Source organism: Anser brachyrhynchus (assembly GCF_964034855.1).
Source record: "Anser brachyrhynchus genome assembly, chromosome: 2".
Lineage (NCBI taxonomy): Eukaryota > Metazoa > Chordata > Aves > Anseriformes > Anatidae > Anser > Anser brachyrhynchus.
Window position 1 is genome coordinate 88,071,488 of NC_137695.1, and position 20,663 is coordinate 88,092,150.

Sequence of the window (20,663 nt, forward strand, 5' to 3'; positions counted from 1 at the left end):
ATTCATACACACAAGGCTTGAGTGCAGCGGGCCCTCTTTCTGAATTCAGTAACACATAACTTAGTGGTCTCCACATTCGGGCATCCCAATCAACACTCCTCCTATGTAGAGGCCTACCTCAAACTCGGAGCATAGGACCCAACGGAGAAAAGCGTTTAAGCACGTGCTTAACCTCTAGTTAATGTTTATAATTAATGACATGAACATGGCTTCAGCACATGCTTTAATGCTCCCCCTTCACTAGCGGCCTGATGAAGGGCTGAGTATCAGCCACACTTGGAAATCGCTCCTCAGTAAATCATGGCAACTTAGGCCCCTCAGCGCTTGACATGGTTAAGTGCATTGCTTGCACAGTCTGCCTGCTCTACTGTATCAAAATATGTCCCTGTTCAATTTCTTCGTAAGTATTTTGAAAGAGACATAATAACACAAGTCTGAAATTAAAAAAAAAGAAATACAAGTAGAGGTCTGGGTACACTCTTTGGCAGCAGTTTACACTCAACAAAGTGATATACACATTACTAGTGCTAAAAGATGATTTACAGGAATTCAAAGGCTCTTTTTAAAGACAGTTTCTCCCTACAAAAAAGGATGATTACCAAATCTTAAGTATGTGAAAAGCAAACTTGTAATGACCAGCTTGCTGTAATGATAGAACCTCCTTCACATCAAGCGAATGCACCCCTGATTCTCCACTCACCTCTACAAGCAACTTCAGTATAATGACTCCTCGTTTGTTCACTGAATTTAAGAGCAGGATCATGCATATAAACCACGAAAATTTGCTTGCATTTTCTCTTTAATCCCCTACAAAACTTTGCTGATAAGAGAGAGTGCATCAGCTTGGGCACAACTAAGATCTCTTCATTAGAAATTTTCTCTCTGCTGTTGCAAGTCTCTTCGGGCAGAATTTCTTCTGTTAAACTTTTTGCTTTCATGTTGAATCACTCCCCTTAGTGAAAGATCAGTGAATACAGGGAGACAAGGAATAAAGTGGCGTAAGGTGTTTCCTTGGCAATGTGCATATCTTTGTCACCAGAACAAAATAAAATAGCACCAAATTACTCAAGAACAAAAGAAATGGAAAGGCTTTTGAAATCTGCAAGCCAGAAAAGGGAGCATTAATACAGTGCATGGACTGTTGCTCAGCATGACAGAGAATTAACACACCTTTTGAGTTAAGAGGCCAACCATAAGGATAATGAGATCTAGTTTAATCTAAGCTGACATGTTTTATGTATACAAATAAATGGAAGACCTGGCACAGGCCATATTAACACAGACTGAGCCTGTGCTGCCTTTGAAAGCCTGTTTTGCACAGCTAAGCAAACAGAGGAAGAAAAAAACAACAGTTAAATCACCTTTTGTAAAGGTGTTGCTGAATGCATAAAACAGAATTTTTTATTTCCTCTTGCTACGCATAGAAAGATTAATAAGGAATGAATATTTATGGGGGAAAAGCTGTATTTTTTGTTAATGGACAAAAGATGAGGAGAAAACATTAACATTCTTGTTAATGCAAGGAAATGGGATATAGTGCTGTACTTGGAATTCTTTAAAATTAACAGAAAGATAAACAAGTAGGACCTTATATCAAATATGAGCTAGCGTAACGTAACAGAGAAATAAAACACACCTTATGGCGTATCTCCACGTCAACAGGAGTAGCAGAAAGTTCATTTGGGCAGCCCTTTAGATGCTTTGTTTCTCATTCATAGTCTTATGATATTAGAAAGCAATTGATGGGATGTGCTTGGTTATCCCAAAGACTTGCCAATTCTAAACAGCCTCGAAACTTGCAGCATACTGCACATCTAACAAACACTTTTCATTCTATTCATCCTCATAATACATAAAACTAAAGGGTAATAACAAGAGTAAAAGATTACATATTCAAAAGGCTTTCTGAAATTTAAGCTTCTTTGTCCCATTTGGCACTTATCCATGACTGTAAGCAAGCTTAATCTGCTTTTTTTTTTTTTTTCTGAAACTGTTCATAGAAATCTAAGTCACATTAGCACTTTTCAAAATGTTACCACATGAAAGAAAAGAACAATTGTTGTCAGACATGGCTTTTCTGGAGGAAAAAAAAAAAAAAACATATTTTTGACTCTAAAAAATCACATTTCTGAAGTTCTCAGTTTCTAAGAGTTTTTTTTCTTTTCTTTTTTCTTTTTTTTTTTTTTTTTAATGTGAGCTTTTCTTTAATGGAAGGCCAGTAAAAACATATCATTGCTAGCATATCGCACCCACTTACAAGTCCATGCAGATCATGGTCTACAACAAGATATCAAGTTTTGTAGAGGAATAATGCTTGGAAATGAGCAAAACATTTCTGATGTATGAAACAAACAAACAAACAAACAACAACAAAAACTGAAGTTAGTTACTCCACAAAAAAAAAAAGTAAAATTTGTAAGATGCTGTTCTGACCTGACAGAAGGAGTTGACCTGATGAATAGCAAATATTCTTTTTAACCAGGTACTGATCATAGAAGAACCACACTATGTAATTGTAAGCAATCTATGACTGTTCTGTGTCAAAACTTGAGGGATTATGAGCTTTAGCTACTGAGATACAAACAATTTGCTTTTGCTGGACTACTGTGGAAGCAAGAATCTCTGGAAAGGAAAGCAGACAGATAAAAAGAATGCATGACACCTCACACTGCCACAGCCAGATTTGCTATAGCTGACTTGTTAGAGATAAGTCACATACTCACAAATACCTGTCTGACAACATCTGATCTTGCTGATATTTGGGGTACATTGAGGAGGTTCCTTTCTCTGCTAAAGTAGCAAGGATGGGAAAGTGTTTGTTTGTTTGTTTGTTTTGTTTAAATTAAGTTTGAGATGCCATCCCTTAAAGGTGTCTCTACATTTGTTTTACATGTAAGTTAGAACCTGACAAATAAAGGTGTACCTTTGCAGAAGAGGTGGTTTGGAACTCAAGTGCCGGGAGATTATAATGTTGCAGGATTAGATGCAAATACAAAATTCACCTGCATTTATTCAACTGTCTAGTATAACTTCATCTCATTTTAAAACATCATTTTTGCCCACAAGTGTAACCAGCTGGCCAAATGAGTTGCTCCTCCTGCAAAGTGCCTTTTAAATTTCAAGAATGCCTTTGATTACAGTTATTTTCCTGCATGTATAAATACTTGAAATGACTCTAGCAAAGTTCACGTGTATGAAGAACATTCATGGAAACTACTGATAGGCTATTCTGCCTATCAATCCCTCTGTTAGGAATAAGATCATCTACTCATTTCAAAAACAGTTTATGAGGAGTAATAAATCCACTGATTAATTAAAATCCAGTACTCACAAAAAACGGGATAAGACCAGAAGCTTTGTCTTCATCCAAAACTTTCTTTAGGGCTGAACCACAAACAGTAAATTTATCATCTGAAGAAACATTTTTAATCTTCACACCACCGATTAATGCAGCCCTTTCCACTGATGAATGAGCCTGCAAGGAAATTGGCAAGTTTTAAGACAGACACCTTTTATTGGAATGTAAGAAGTTCATTTGAATTTGAAGAAAAAAATCATTTATTTAAAGTAAAGCAACACTTGAGACCCTGGAACTGTTGCTGGTATGTAGCAGATATTATTAAAGACTCTCTCTCTTTGTTTCATATAGATAGACATATAGACAGATGGGCGCACATATATATACATATACATATATATATATACACACACACACTACATACACAAATACACCACCAGAAATCCTGAAGTATTCTTAAAACTATTGCCATGGTCTCATTCAGACAAGAATTCAATTAACCTTAGTGAGAGCTTTAATTAACTTGCTTTCAATTAGGCAGAATTGATTATGAGCTTCAGGATTTGGCTCCAGATCAACCAAAAACTATGCAGATAATCATCCCGCCTGATAATAATTTAGTTGCTCAAGAGCATATTTTTATGGCATACAGCTTTACCGAACCATAAAAAGATATAGGACATGGTATAGTATAGGCTGAGATACTGTCTTGCATGATCCTTTTGTTTTAGATTACCTACTAAATAAATTGTGTTTCAATCAGTCATTTATTTTTTTAGGTAACTAAGGATTATTCTCACTAATTTATTTTGCTTATAACCCATTTTATTTGGATTCTCCTTAAATAATATTTTTTTAGAACATAAAGAACAACTCATTAAAGAAAAATAAATTACTAAGAAATTCTTTAAAATATGAAGTACAATACAATAATAATGTATTAAGAGTAAAAGGTATATTTAGCCACAAAATACTCTTTTAAGGCATGGCTAAACCAAAAAATCAATCAAACAAACAAAGCTACCTTAACTTTCGCCTTCTGATATTTCATTAATCATCAATAATTTGAAAAATTCTTCACCTTGTCATGTTCTGACTGCTCTCATTCATAATCTCCGTGTTATCCTTGTTGATTCTTGCTAGTGCGTACAAGAGCACTTACTAATTCTGTTCTAATTAGCATGTAATCATGGAGAAGATTAACCCAAAACATAGGTTGAACAAGACCAGATGAAGATAAAGATTTGCCTTTCAACTTCAACATATCCATGGAACATATTTTAAAGGTAGATTTACTATTAACTTGTACCTCAATAGTGCCTCTCGTTAAACTACTTCGGTCAACTAATTAGGCACCAGCTTGAGAAAACTTGGAAGTCTAGACACATGGAGCCTGCCTTTCAAGTGGAACACAATGTGTTTACCACAGCAATACAATACTTCATTCAAGTATACAATGGAAAGAAGTATTTTATAACCAAATTGTACAAGGTAAGAATTGTAAATAAGTAAGCTACAGCAATACACTGAAGTTCTTAGCTAGTCAGAACCTAAGAATTGCTTCCTAAAGTCTTCAAAATTGTAACAAAGCTCTTTGATAACTATAGCCATTTACAATTTTAAGGTTAAAAACACCAAGATGCCTTTGGATTACTAATTTTTAGGGACCTGCTGCTGACCTAGTGCTCAGCAAAGTACTCAGGAATCTCCCACCATCCTCAAGGACAGCAAGGAACCAAACAGGAACTGGTGAAATGAGTGGGCAGCTGCTTAAGGTAGCCAGAAGAAACAAAACAAAACAAAAGTTGATGAAGACAATGGTCTGAGAAAATCTGAGAATATCAAACAACTACCCTGACTTCTGTCCTGGTCCCAAACAGTCGGGTGAGCACTGCCGGGGTAGCTGGATGCTCCTCCCAGCTCTGAGGTCTCACATTCAGTGGCCCTTACAATAGGTGCCTCAGCCAGCACAGCCCCAGCACTTCCCATCTCCAAACCCTCAAGTAGTCAATGGGGAAAGCTTTGTTGCCAGTCCTGCTCTGTACTCATTAATACAAAGCAGGGCAATTTCAATGGGAAAAAGATTTTCCTGAAATAACTAGACGCTAAAATGATCTTCCAAGATACGTGAGATCTGAGTGCAGCTTTCTGCTCTGGGCCTCCCTACTGGTTAGCTCTTTGCTTCCTTCCTAGAACACTCATACACTGTTTTGCCCTGTTGGTGCACAGTTTTCTCTGCCACAGCATGGCTTAGGCTTACTTTCTTTTGTGGATTATTGCCTATGAGTCACGCAGGTCTGTTCTTAATGGAGAAGGACTGGCGAGCTCTGCAACAATCTGCTTTGAAAGATCAACAATATCTTAAGGCAAATCCTTCGGTAAACATAAGATCCCCTGACCTTCAGCAGGCATGGAGGCCTGTCAGTTCTCATTTCAGGTCAGACATTTACATGGGGCAAAAAAATGAAAACAAGTAACAGGCTTTGTGCATTACGGGGTTAGAGTTTGAGCCCTGGGACTAGTGATCTGCAGAACACAGACCTTTGCACTCCAGACAAAAAAAAAAGAACAAAAATCCTTTGTGTCCTGTGAAAACAGTTATCTTTCCTCATATATTCTTGTCCCGATGGCTCTCACCTTACAACTGTAGTCCCTTTTCTCACCAGCAAAGTGAAAATGCACTCTTAAATTGCTTTCCATTGCTTTATAACATACACTTAGTAGTAAAATGAGGCAAACCTAAAACCCAGTCATTTTATTTTATATAATCAGATATTACTTTGAATTAAACATCAAGTGCTAAGACTTTTCCTTCTATCTCATTGACATTTAGATAAGAAAATGTCACAGCTATTGAGAGAAGCAACACTGCTTGGCCCTTCAGTAGGATTAGAGTTTTAGAAAGGTAGGAGCAGCAGAACTCACAAGACTGAAATTTGCTTTCATTAGTAGTAAAAGCCTCTCACAGCCCTGGCCTGCTGAGAATTTAGCTTAATTCAGTCTGCTAAATAGCACACACAGAAATCAAGGATTACATATTCTGTTTTCTTAGAAGATTTCTCAGCTGGATTGATACATGGAGATTTTGGGCTTCTTCAAGTACTATGACAAATTTGCTTTATATTCATGCAGTAGGATTGTCGGTGTGCAAACGCCTGCACCCATGCATGCATATGGGGGAGGATGTATATTTGTGTGTTTGCAAGTATTCACATAAGAGGAAAATAATGCGCGCACACATGGACACACAAGCCTAGATGTGACAAAAGATTGTCTAGAGTTACTCAACACAACTGAAATTAACACCTTACTCAAATATCTTTATTTACTTCAAATGAGGTATTTTTTTTTAATTTTTTTTTTCAGAGAAGGAATACTTATGTGACACTGACCTCCAGATAGTTACTATTTGTATTATGGTAGCACAGATGAGATTCCAGCCCACTTATGCTGTACAATAAGATTTGAACAAGCAAAACCAATTAGTCTCCTATCCAAAGAGATTGTACATTAATTCATTCGACTATTGAGATGGATGAAGTTTGTAAGTATAGACACTATGTGTCCAGGTCCGTGTTTTTGAGAGGTACTCACCTGATCAGAAGCATAGGCCACTAGCCTGCCCATGATGTCTGCCTCAGTTAGCTCAGGGTTTTCTGACTGCACCCGCCTAATAGTTTTTGTTCTTGCAGCAAGCAGTGAAATCAGGGTGGCCTCACTTGCACTTCCCTGTGGGACAAATTAAAGGAAAGTTCAAAAGGAAGACATTCCAAACGAAAGATACGATTTTTTTTTGTGTATGAATTTGCAAAGTTGGTAACAGAAACTGCACTTGAGAAACTGCGGAATCTCATGCTTCCTAAGAGTATGTGTGACAGCAAGGGAGGAAACTCTGTTTGACTTTTGTCTTGGTTTCCCTAATGCCTCTGTTTGTCTGCTCTCTGTAATTTCTATGCATGTTCGATTTAGGCACCAACCTTGCAATCAGTGCTAGAAAGCAGGACTCACAGGTTTAAAGGCATGTAAAAAGACTCTCAAGAATCAGACATTGATCATCTATTAACTGGTAGCAATGGCAGAGTAACTGTTGATTTCTGTTACTCTGGATTTCCACACATTTAACTTCAATTAGAATCTGACTGACAACATTTATTTCTGTCAGGCAACGTGCGTAACTGCATAGCTTATTTAATATTTAGAGTTACCCCGAGCAAGTCAATTATTGTGGTCAAAAGAGAAAAAAAGCACAGAAAAAGTGATTCAATATAGCTGACTGGTTTTCAAAGTATTAGTTAATATACTTTCCTTTCATCGAAAACACAGATTAAAGGAACAGTCACCTGGTATCTCTGAATTGCACTGTGACTAACAAAACATAAGGAGTTTAAATTGTGTATTGGATACTTTGTGACAATAAAGGGGGAAATTTTTATTAACTGTTCCGTAAATTTCATGGGAGAATACAAGTTTCCACAAGTTATTTTGTCTATTTTTCTCTAGAACAGGCAGATGAAACGTGCTTTAAACTGCTCTTTTAAACTCCAAGAAACATTTTGTAAGCACATGTTCATAAATGTCAATGCTTTTGGGTGTCCATATGCAAGAGAGAGTTTTTAGGTACTTTCGAAGTTGAGCAATTGTCACGTCAGCCTTCATCTGCCAAGCACGTATCCCTGCAATGAATACAGTTGCTTCTGTTAATGTCTCAGAAATATCCCCAGTCAACAAGCTGGTTTTGGAGTGATGTTTCTTACTCTGTACCAAAATTCTACCCTCCCTCTACTGAAGACCTGTGTACACACACTAATTACAAAAAAAACGATTAAATATTTAGGAAGTCTTATTTCTACCCTGGAGATGGGCCTGATTCTACAGATTTCATACAAGAGGATGAGCCCAGTGAACTTAGACTTTCTTCTAATTAACACTGAAGTTAGCTGAGCTATTCATTAGAGACAGAGCTGCCTTTTATACGTCAACATCTCAACAGTGAGTAAGCCCTCAATCCAGCTGTAATTGAATGGAGTAAACAGGAAAAATGACAGCCCCTAAACATTTATTAAATGCATTGCCATGCCACCTTACACATGAAGAACTTTCAAAATGTGATTTTATCTTACTTAAGCCAACTAAAAAGCTAGATATCTCAGATAGCCTAATTGTTAAGTGTGCCCTAGTACAGAGAGAGATAAGGTTTATCCAGAAAGCAATAATTCTGATTTAGACAAAAGCCTGGCATGAGGTGAATAGCTTCCCTAAAGGTGCCTTGTTGTGTGTTCAGTGTTTAGCTGACAAAGTGAGGGATGAATCTCACATAGTGTAAGCTTCCTGATGAGAAATTTCTGTCATCAGATCTTTGTTACCAAAACTGTTCCTGCCATGCTCAGCATGCTATTAGGTAAGAAAGAGCTGTGAGCTAGATTATGACAACTCAGGTCCTTGGTGGCCAGTTTTCTGAAGATTAAGATATCAAGGAGCTATGAAGAATATTTTAGTCAAGAACATCATCTGTTTGCTGAGACGCTGGTTGGTTTTTGTTTGCTTGTTTGTTTTTGTATGTGCACATTTTGTTTTGTTCTCTTACAAGCCATAAATAAACTCCTAAAGAACCCTGCATTACCAGAAGACCATCATAATGGGCCTATCTAATCAGACTATGCTGCCCAAAATACCCTTTCCAGCAATTCAGTAGATGAGCATAATTCTCATTTTTGCAAACTGCTGCAACTTCTTGTGGTGTTCATACAGTTTTTCAGGTAAGTTGTATGTCTGCGTAATGAGGTTGAGCAACATGAAACCTGTGTGCAGGCTTTAGCCTAATTCCATCTTGTACCAGACAAGTCACTCAAAGCAACCTTTCTAAACCTAAGATCTTCACAGTAAAGGTCACTCTAGCACCCCTGCATTTAATATATGTGAAAAAAATACTGTTACTGTTATTATAATACTTATTTAAGGGGACACTTGAAAATCTTTCAAGTATATGCAAAGGAAATAGCTTTATATATTTTTTTCTTTGTTTTTGGAAACGTAAAGGCCTTGTAAAACTGTTAGTGTCTTTCCAAAACATATAAGGAATATATATGTTTAAGAAATGTGAACAGATACATCCAAGAAAATGGCTGTAGGAAATTCAAAAGGCGAAGGCATTAATTTGAGACCTGGACATTTAAGCCTCCACTATTCTGCAGACTGCCTGGCTGAGGGGGCTCAAGTACAGTCTCAGTCTTCTGAGGAGTGCCACAAGACGTTCTGGCATCCTGGCTGTTGTTCATCCAGGCTGGTGCCTAATCAGCAAATACAACAGTTCTTGCATGAATTTCATTACAGGGAAGCAAGGCTGAACAGGAAAGGGCCTGCCGTGCAGCTGAATCTTGCCTCCAGATAGCAAAGCTGGAATATAGCCTAAAGGCACCTGGAAATGCATTTGGGTGTCTCACGATAGATAGAGGTTTCTTTACTCTGCCTCAGTTTCCATTAGTCACCTTTTCTGAATAACAGTGTTTGCAAAACATGGTTTGTAAGCTCATTTTATTCATTTGGCACCATTCTTTCACTAAATAATTTTGAGGAAAAAATCCCTTGGTTCTTGAAGTCCTCAGCTTACTGACAAGAAAGATAAATCCAGAGTGTTTCTTGCCAGACCAAAGATAGGCTGAGTCTAATTTTGTTTCACTCTTAAAATACTTTTTCTTTGCAGTTTAAAGAAAACTCTTTAAAATTCAAAGTATGTACACTTTTCAGCAGTTTATCTAGAATGAACAGCAGGATATGTGTGCTATGTTCAGACAAGCTTCAGGAAGAAAGTTGCTTTCTCATTTTTAAAAGCTGTTTTTGTCTCCTCTTGAATGCTGTATTCTGCATTAAGTGAAGGATGATGATACCTTTCCTTTTACCGCAGGCAAACAAAGGTTGCCATGGCAAGCAGGCTCAAGAGGCGGAAAAAATATCAGTAAGAGCTGATGTTCATGTCCACCAGAGCTCTGAACTGAAATTTTCTTTCATCTTCTGCCATTTTCAAGTGTCATCCTGCTCACAACAACAAAGTGCTTCATATTGACATAGACTTTCAGATGTAATTAAGAGCTAATTTTCACAGGCTCCGTTTTACCCAATACTACAATAATTACTTGGTATTTACCAAGGGAATGACTGGCACTTTCACACGCTCATGTTGCTTTTGCCTCATGCTCTCTTATTTATATCATTATTGTTTCAAGAGCAAGACAAGAAGATATGCAGCACAAATGACTTCATCATAAGCAGGAACACAGAGCATACTTTCGATTCTTGAAACTGATTGGTATCTGATGAAAATTATGGGCAATCCAGCACTGTCAGCCTGGAAGGGCAGTATTTCCTCCTGATAACCATCAGGCATAATTGCTTGCTTTCACTGGTACAAAATAAATACCAGAGATGCATGACGAAAGCTGGGTTTCTTGAACATAGCCCCCTCCCTTGTAACTGTAACGAAAAAGGTCCTAATGGAGCAAGCAGGATGAGTAAAGAGTTACTCTGCAGACACACTGGTGTAGGTGCAGGTCCACCTAGGAGAATTAGAGCAGTCGAGTTAAACTCATACTTGCCTGGAAAGGTGTTAGGCAGAATTTATTGAAATATGCTGTAGGCATTTGCAGCTGAGATAAAAGAAAGAAGCCTCCACTTTTAGCATGAAGTTCAGATGTATTTTAGAAGCCTATCTTGGGATAAAACAGATTGTGCCCTCATCTCCAATCACAAGGCTTCAGAGATTATCAAAGGAGCACAGAAAAACTATTTAAAATTCAACCCTTACCACAGAAAATATCTATTTTAATTAGATGAATAGAGTGACCAAAGTCTGTTCATTTGTAGAAATACCATGCACTAGAGGAGCAAGCCAAGGCTGACAAATACACTAGCTTTACTATACATGCAAGTTTGTCCATTGACAATATATTCATTATCGTACAGATAGTCTGTTCAGACATTGTAGGCTTTCATTAAGCAGTCATCTTTCCAAAAGTGGTTTTGTTTTGTTTTTTTAAGATAATATAATTTTCAGGCTACAATGCAGTATCTAATGACAGAACCCTTTAGGCTCAAATTTTAAGCATCTTCATTTTATTCTAACTTTCCAATATTTCACTTTATTATATAAGGAAAACTTCTTAAAATCATGTCAACTTATTTGAAAAAGATTTATAGATTTTTTTAGTATGTTATTTCTACGTATAGTAGATTCTCTGCTATATTCTTCTCCATTGCTTAATCTCTGACACTTTTCTTAAAAAAAAAAAAATAAAATAAAAGAAGAAGAAGAAGAAAGGAAGGCTGTTTTGGAACCTGAGTGAAGCAAATACTTAAATATGTTTAACATGATCTTCATGGAAGACTTTGTAACTCCTTTTCATGGTGGTCTATGCATAATCCTCAGGTATATTTCTAGTTGTGAAGGGTTTTGTTGTTGTTGTTGTTTATTATAATTATTTTCAAGCATTTTTACTGCACATTGCTACTAACCTTCCCAGTGTTCACTTCACCTTATCAAAAAATTAAAGTTCAATCTTATGTGATTTTTCAACATCATTATTTGAATTTTAAGCACATATTGTGCTGTTAAATTGAGCTACTAACAATTTTTCATGGAGAAGAGAATCTGAGAGCTTTGTTTTGTTCATTACTTTCATGAATGTTCCTACTCACCTATCATCATTCTCACAGTGGATCAGTCTTTCGGAAAACTTGAAAGGAAGCCAGGTGGCAGAAAAAAAATCTTTCCTTTATTAGTGTAAAACCTTCATTGGTATGAAGGTTTTACAAAATCATAAGGACCACATATTTTACCTGTATTCTTTTTTCATGTCCGCTATTACCTGAATGACTCCTCCACCTTGTCCATCTTTCCCAGCTAAAAATTCTTCAGGCAAATTAATCATCTTCCCTAGCCAATCCAGCATGACAGTCTCCAGCTCTGTGCATGCTGGACTTGCAGCCTGCATTGAAAAACAGAAAAGAGGGAATAACCTCATGAGGGCACGAAGAGAAATAGAATCCACCAGAACAAGTCTCTCTCTTTCTCCCTCTGTCTTTAGACTACAGAGAAAGAGACTAGTTCCATCAACAAAGTTAGAGACCTGAAGGCCACTTTGTGCATAGTGTTCCTAATACTTATTTAGGAATGTCAGACTGGACCTCACATAGAACCATGACTGTCAAATGTCAAAACTAGGATTTACATCTTAACTGTTGTTTTTTTTTTCCCCACATCCAGTACCAACCCTTTCTGAGAAGAGCCCATCTGATATGATTGTGGTTTTTTAAACATAGTTCACCATTCATCCTGATGACACATTAAATAACACCACCAGGTGATAGGCAACAGAGTCATACTATTTAATGAGTTACCAGTAAACTTGTACTGCTACTACTAGTTTGTTGATTTTTCAGGGACAAGAGGAAAATAGCCTTTTACTACTGGAACCATTCAGAGCATCTAAATGAAAACACTTAATTAGTCAAGGAAACTTACCAATAAAACTAGTACTGTGACTTCACTGCTATTAATCAATGATTTCATTGAAGAATGTTACTGAAATGCTTAAAATCATAATACCCTGATAAACTTACCCAAGAGAAGCCCACGCATCCTATTCCACCACATAACATGTCTGCAAGAAGAGCTGGGAAGGAGCTGGCTGAAGGGAAATAGGCAAAGAAGTATGGACTGTGCCAGTGAGTCACCTGTAATAAGGGAAAAATAGTTGTTTTTAAATAATGCAGGAAGGAGAAACAAATTATTACAAAATCAGAAAAAGGATTGGAGGCTGGGACCAGTCATCAGTTCCCTACTGATGTAGGCTGGCTGTAACACAGTATCATATTTTTTAGAAAAGCTTAGCTTTTTTTTGTTTTATTTTGATCTCCCTTTTACTCAAATTAGAAAGAAAATATTCAACTGAACTTAGTTCTTGTCCCCACCTCCCAACAATCCCCAAATTAGAACTCTCCACTTGTCTGCCTAGAAGATAAGGACTGCATGGGCAGTGGCAGTGTGAATTTCTGTTCAGGGTGATGTTCTTAATCCTCTGTTTTCAGGGACCCTCCAGGGTATTTTGTTCTTCGATTTCTGTGACACAACAGACTTAGCAAGGGTGTTTTTAGTGTAGCAGAGGTCCACAGAACTCTCTTGCCCATGCTGTGGTGTTATTTGATAAAATTCATGCACCAAATCTAGCTAAATAGACCCTCCTTCCAAAGTGAAAGAATCCATTCCAGTATCCAATACTTTCTGCAGAAAATTACACTATCATCTTCCGATAACAGATTATGATTTATGTACAATGCCAATTTGTACATATTAATGTAAGAACACCACAATAACTGCACAAAATCTAGTGAATTGCTTTGCAACAGCCATATTAAGAATTACTTCATGTAACATCTAAGCAATTTTTAAGAATTTGTGAGATACTTGATAGTGCTCCACAACTCCAGTCTAATAAAATTTGAAAACAGGAAATGCACTGCCACACTGTAACGCTCAGTGGAAATAGCATGATACAATATGTTTGATGAAAACAGCTTTCATATTCAAGATAAAAGGCAAATTTAAGACGATTTGCTTCTAGAGGACTAGGCGGATTATAAGCAAGAATTCAGTAGAATGTATGAAAGCTTTTCCTTGGCTAGAAATCCAGAGACTGCTGAGTTATTGAAGCTAGCCTCATTTTTCACTGTTTTTTTTTTTTTTTTTAATATTTTTTTTTTTTGATACTGGAGTTCTTCTGTTACAGCTGGAGGATAGTTAAGAGCTTGCTTGACCTTGATGGTTTCCTTCTGCATTCCCACCTCAGACAAATTTTACCTTTCACACTCCCCTCTCTCCTACTCTGTGATAAGGTTTCTGGAGCTAACTCAGGGATAACTGCACTGCACTGTTCTGTGGGCTGAAATACCCCTTATATATATATACATATATACAATGAAATATTTATGTATATATATGTAATTCATTTATATATATATATATATAATTAATTTTTATATAGATAATGAAACAGATATCACTTTCTCTACTGCGGTATAGCATACATAATTTTTCAGATGTCTCTACCCTTTCACATGAAACCAGCTCCTACCCACTACCATTTTCCGTTATTTAAATTAGCAACATACATGCTATATATTTGATTTCACTCATCCAAACCTTCTCAAATCATGTATCCAAAGACAAGCCAATCTGAATATTTTTGACTATCTGTCTTATATACAGCCAGGATCTTTGCTGTAACAAAGGTTTAGGGGACTTGTGGCAGTCACCTTTCACAAATCAGAAAAAAAAAATGGTGTGGGACTTGGTTATTAACAGCAAAACAATAACCAGATTAAAAATACCCAATATACAGCAGCTCCTGATAGGACCCACATGCACAGACTTTCACTGACATCCATAACAAGCCAGGGCTGCCACTGTTCATCTCCCCAGCTATAATCCTCTGTGATCTGTAAGACTTGTAACATTCATCTTGGGTTAATCAAGTTAAACTGCCTACTTGCTGGGAGCCATTTGTTTGATGAAACACAGCAGATTCCAGTTGTACCACTCACATAAAGTGAAAAAGTCAAAAGCCCTAGAGCCAGTGCAGCTGTGGTTCTTTCTCTCCTTCTGCCTCTCCTCCCCCCTTCATGTGAATCAGCTGTAAAATTCATTTCTTTTGCCATGTTGGAAGAGACAGAATCAAATATTGCAAATAGTGTGACATAATTGATGCTTGTTTGTTCATCCCTCTGCTGATAAACACTGATACATAAGTGTCTTGGGCTCAGAATTACCACTGTAATGCTTCTTGAACACATTTTATTTCCCAGATCTCATCTAAGGATGCTTTTTTTCCGTGGCTTGCTTAGTCTGAACAAGATAGTTCCCTTACCACATAGGAGGGGTAGATGCTTCAACTGAAAGTTCATAGATTAATGGATCCAGAGGGGGGCAAATTAGTGTCTTTGGTACCACTTGCAGTCAAAACTAAACTTGACCATTTTTGTCTCTAAAAAAGAAGGAGATCTATTTGCAGAGAAAAAAAGCTAGTCTCAGAGAGAAATGTGCTCTCACTGATATCTTTGTATCCAGATCCCTTCTACCTTGGCTTCCTGCTGTGGAGATCAGAGTCCAGCAGTTGTTTCCTCAGTCCGTGTGTTAATATAAGAAACTTAGCACCTTTATGTTCATTACCATTTAGTGGACTGCTCTTTCAGGGTCTACATCCAATTTCACAAGAAGTCTTCACAAAGAATTTCACCTCTCAAGAATGCTTATTCTCCTTTTGGGTAAAGACAGCAATGGACACATCGTTATTGCTTTTCACGATTGATCTTTGGTCATCTGATGGAATACCATGTTCACCTTTTCAGCCATCAAACAGTAGCAAATATCTGAACACAGCAGAGGTGTCAAGAAGAAACAAGAATCACTTGTGGGACTGATAGCTTATGAGCAATGTGAGATTTTACAACCTCTGTCATATTACTTATTCTCTCTGAAGATGCCCCATTCCTCATTTATAAACTGGAAATATGACATTCCTGAATAAAACATTAGAAGAGCACTACAGCTAAAAACACTAGGTGTACTTACAGTTGTTAATCTTGTCAGGAAAAGCATGGGAAGAAGATGAAGGGAAAATATAATGGGGATAGACTGTCCCTACAGCCCATTTCAGAAGCCCCTAAAATCAATTACAAATAGTTTTAAAGGTGTCTAAAACAAATGTTAACAGTTCTTCCTATCCTACATTCTTCTTATACTCCCTGCCTCTGTATGTTTTTACAGTTCCATCATTTTCACACTTTGGCTTCTGTGGACACAGCTAACGGAGGCAGCCACCAGATGCAGCAGTTTGTGCAGCAGTATATGCAGAAGGGCAGACAGAAACCGCCAGAAACCCTGCTAAGGTTATTATGTATAGCCAGTTATTATATACAGCCAAAACAGGCTAACAGCACCCTGGGCCACGTTAGGAAAGCTGTTGCCAGAGGGTCGAGAGAGGTGATCCTTCCTCTCTACTCAGCACTGGTGAGGCCACATCGGCAGTTTTTGTCTGGTGCTGGGGTCTCCAATACAAGAAAGACATGAACATACTGAATTGAGTCCAGTGAAGGGACATGAAGATGATTCATGGACTGGAGCATCACTCATATGACAAGAAGCTGAGAGAGCTGTGATTGTTCAGCTTGGAGAAAGCTCAGTAGGGATCTTGTCAAAGTGTATAAATGCATCATGGGAGGGTAAAAAAGATGAAGCCACATTCTTCTCAGTGGTATCCAGTGACAAGACAAAAGGAAATGGGTACAAATTGAAATACAGAAAATTCCACTTAAACATAATTTATTTTATTTTTTTACTGTGAGGGTGGTGAAACTTTGGAACAGGACAACAGAGTGGTTGTGAAGGCTTCATCCCTGGAGATATTCAACACTTAACTGGTCATGGTGCTCTCTAACTGACCCTGCATTGGACGAGGGCGGGGACTAAATGATCTCCCATCCTCAGCTACCCTATGACTCTGTGATTCTGTGCTCATGTGAGACTTCGATACTTAATATAAACACAGGCAGAATCATAGTTACTGAACTAGGATTTATGTACTCATGCTCATGGTGTCACAAATACCAACATTTCATACCAGAGTAAAGTTTTGGATAGAACATTTTTTTTTTTCTTCAGAATGTATTACTTGTACTAAGTCAATTTATTTGCTATTTATTTGCAAAAAAGAATTTAGGTAAGAGGGAACATGACATGTTGATGACATAATTGGAATTCAATGCCTCACTTTCTATTCTCAAATGATTCATCTCTTATTTTTTAATTTGGTATTATTTTATTGAATGTTCTCAAGTTATTGTGATAGGTTCGAAGCAAAGTGTTTTCTGTTCTACTTCACAGAGAAGAGAATGGTTAGTATTTTCCTCTAGTGAAAAAGAAAAAAAGGCTTTCAAAACTAAACATATTTCAGGATCTAACTACTTTATTATCATTTAGCATGAACATTTGGTATAAACTGTCTTTAAAATGTTATAACAACAATCATATCCATGAGCAGCAAAGTATTTACATATGTTGGCCATAATTCTCTTATCAAATCTGCACTGATTTAATTCTGTTGGATTTAAGATTTCCTCCACAAATCTTTGGGAAGAGTGGAGTGATTTCCATTGACTTTAGTGGAGCTTTTGCCTGTGAAAGGACAGCAGGGTTGGCTCCAAGAGAAACAAGATAAAAACATATCAAATATCAAATATTTACATTGGTCAATGAAAGGGAATTGGTATTACAGTACACTGACTAAACACATTTGCAGAGCAATGATTCCATGTTTAGTCACATAGCAATCGTATCAGCTATCTACATCCAGAGAAGCAATCCAAAATGGTTATTGCAGGGATCCAAAGGAGGGATTCTTTATTAGCATCTATTAATCGTCCAGCCATCTTCAAGCTACTTAGAGTCCTTAGGAGACAAGCATATATTTAAAATAAAAAAGGTATATCGTCAGTGGTAAAACAAGAAGAAAAATTCAGAACTGAGCAAATGCCAGACGCTTTGTTTTGCACTGTCTGTTCAACACTGATCTATCCAAAGACTAATATTTAGGTAGTGGCCATCTGCCTTAAAGTGTACTAGAAGAAGTCAACATTTAGGAGAATAAGTCAACATAAAAAGTACTGGGGAGAATCCTTTCTAGTCAACTCTAATAAAAAGAAGTCTCATAAGACAATTTTAACATTTAAGGATCAGCTTGAAGGAACACTTTATGAACAGCAGACAAATAAAAATCCCATTTTATAAAATATTTAATGTGCTTTGCAAGTAGTAAATATATCACATGAAATTGAAAGTTGGGAAGCTCTGCCTTAACTGATTCAAGAGAGGAAAAGGGATTATTTCCAAAAGCAAGCCTTACATCAGGCAAAAGAATCATTTGATTATTTCTAGCAAGAACAGAAAACATTAGTTGTGTAAAGCGTTGGAACACATTTAACTATGGACATACATCAGACACCTCCCTTTTAAAAGCTAATCAATGTGGGTGTTTCTGTTCATGAAGTCTGCACAGCCTTCACCCACACTTTCCTGAAAGTCTTTGAATACCTAGATGCAGTAATGAATATTGCATTACAGAAACATTTTCCTTACCCCTGGCATAATGATCTTCTCAATGTCTTTAAAGACATCCTCAAAGCTCTCAGGATCCTGGGGTGCACAGTCCGGAATGAGGGGCCTCAGATATCCTGGCTCCACATCTGGGAAGACCTGTCTTTTATCTATCTTCTCCAGGTAATCTGCAACATAGTCCACCATCTCCTTCCCTCTCTTGCGGAACTCTGCAGCATCCATGGGTATCAGAGTTTAGGACTTATCAGAAAAGAAAACCTAAAAAGAAAGAAAAGTCACTTTTGAAAGAAAATATCACTAGTTTCAGAACTGTTATTCAGGTAATTTATAGGATGACTCTCATGGCCTTTTGGAAAAACTAGACCATATGCTTTTATTTTTAATTTCTGCATATTACTCCAATACCCACGCAATGTTGCATTCTGTTTTCCATTCATTCTGGAGTGCATTTCTGTTGCACTCCAGCTTTAGCTGGATATTGCACAGAAGTAAACCAGGCTGCTACGGCTTTGACGTCTACATCATGAAGTAGATTAGATTAACACAGGTAGGCCTTATCTTTATCTCAGAAGAGCAGTAGAGGCACACTGACGAAGATTCATCAATCACAGATTTAATCCCTTCTGCTGCTGGGCGACACAAGAACGTGGCACTGTTCACACATAATGATCAGCTCCCTCTTGCCTTATAAAGAAGAGTTTTAAGGAAATAGCATGCTACATGTTTCTATTGTAATCTATAATCACAAACTATAACAACTACAGTTATCACAGTGATCCACTGTGCTGCCCTGTCATCGTATCTACTTCTTGCCTCTTGTCTTGCTTCAAGATTTAGCTTCTTTACTCTTTCACTGTAAATGCACATGCTATGCCATTTACAACAAAACCTTACTTCATGTTGAGGTTCAATCAGAATTCACTTAGAGTTGAATCAGAATTCAGTTAGAGTTGATCTGTACTGTATTTTGCAGAAGGAAGAAGCTCTGCCTGGGGCTGTCCCTATTTCCCAGACGTTGGGCAGCAGCACCAGGTACGCTTTGCACCAGGCAGAACGGGGTGAGCACTCCCAAGGAGATGTATGGCTAGGGTGATTGAGCTGGAGTTTGCCAGCAAAGTGCTGTGCAGACATAAACTTATATTGCCAGGGTGCCTGCTCCCGCTGTCCTGGCCCCACCAACTATTGTGCTCAACCAATACAAAGTTGAGACCACAGTTCCTAAAAAGCTCCCAAGCATCTTTATACGCTCAGAGTGAGTGAATAATCCTGTTCCTTGGGATCCAGAAAGAAAATTGGTGAAAGAAACAAGGATACTCGCTGCTGGCATAAATAATTATTACGCTTAGTTCACATACCTTCAGATCTTCACTTTGTAAGGAAATAACTATATTAAGCGTAATATGAATATTATGTAATTAAGAGACAATTTCTTACATATCGGTTATTTCTGCTGAGAATTTATAATTGAGGGCATCACTTTGAGAAAAGAGACCCTTCTGGGCTTTATTGTACTTGAATTAGCACTGTCACATTACAAAAGAAAGACATCATTGATAAACACCATCCTAGAGACATCTCTGCTGCCACAAATAGAGGATCTGGGATTTCTGTGGAGCAGCTGCTGCTGTTATTTAGGAAGGCAGGGTGCTGCTGTAGGTCACGAACCACTTAGGAAAGTGGGGATCTGCACAGGAGAGACTTCCAGCCCCCCAGGGAATAGCTGTTCTTGCCGCTATTGTGTTAGCATTGTATTACTCTCCTTAACCACCATGTAAGTGTTTATTTGGCTCTCTCTCTGTACATTTCTGAAAGGGGAATTAGGACCTTTCTCAGATCTTGCTACTAAATTGCTGGAAACGCATTACCAATTGTCGTTACGGTCCTTCAAGGATCCCGATGGGCAGGTTTGTGTGTCATCTCCCCTTTGAAAGACTGTTTAAGCAAGCAGTTTTGTTTCTCCTCCTTTACGATGATTCTATTTCTTCAATATCCCAAATCCTGAGTGCATTTTCATTTAACATATCTTTAATCACAGTTGAAAATTTTAATAAACTTTCTACATAAATCAGCATTGACTGGGGTAATCAATATGCTTTTCTGTGGCAGCAAACTAATTACACCCAAAGGCACAGTTCTTTGGGTTAGGTATTTTCGACAGACGAAATCTAATATTGCACAGCTTTCCTTCTTTCTTAAGGCATCTCT

The 20,663-nt window shown here is 37.5% G+C and overlaps 1 protein-coding gene across 1 annotated transcript in view; it reads right to left on the reverse strand.

Moving 5' to 3' along the window:
- The window catches only part of FIGNL1 (fidgetin like 1), a 78,731-nt gene that overhangs the window by 37,474 nt on the left and 20,594 nt on the right, over window positions 1–20,663 (reverse strand). Inside the window, exons 2-6 of the mRNA XM_080582365.1 lie at window positions 18,480–18,716; window positions 12,911–13,024; window positions 12,157–12,276; window positions 6,893–7,027; window positions 3,332–3,475 (exon numbers count right to left, since the gene is read on the reverse strand). Coding sequence (XP_080438491.1) covers window positions 3,332–3,475; window positions 6,893–7,027; window positions 12,157–12,276; window positions 12,911–13,024; window positions 18,480–18,680 — 714 coding nt within the window. The 5' untranslated portion in view covers window positions 18,681–18,716. The remainder of the gene's footprint in view (window positions 1–3,331; window positions 3,476–6,892; window positions 7,028–12,156; window positions 12,277–12,910; window positions 13,025–18,479; window positions 18,717–20,663) is intronic.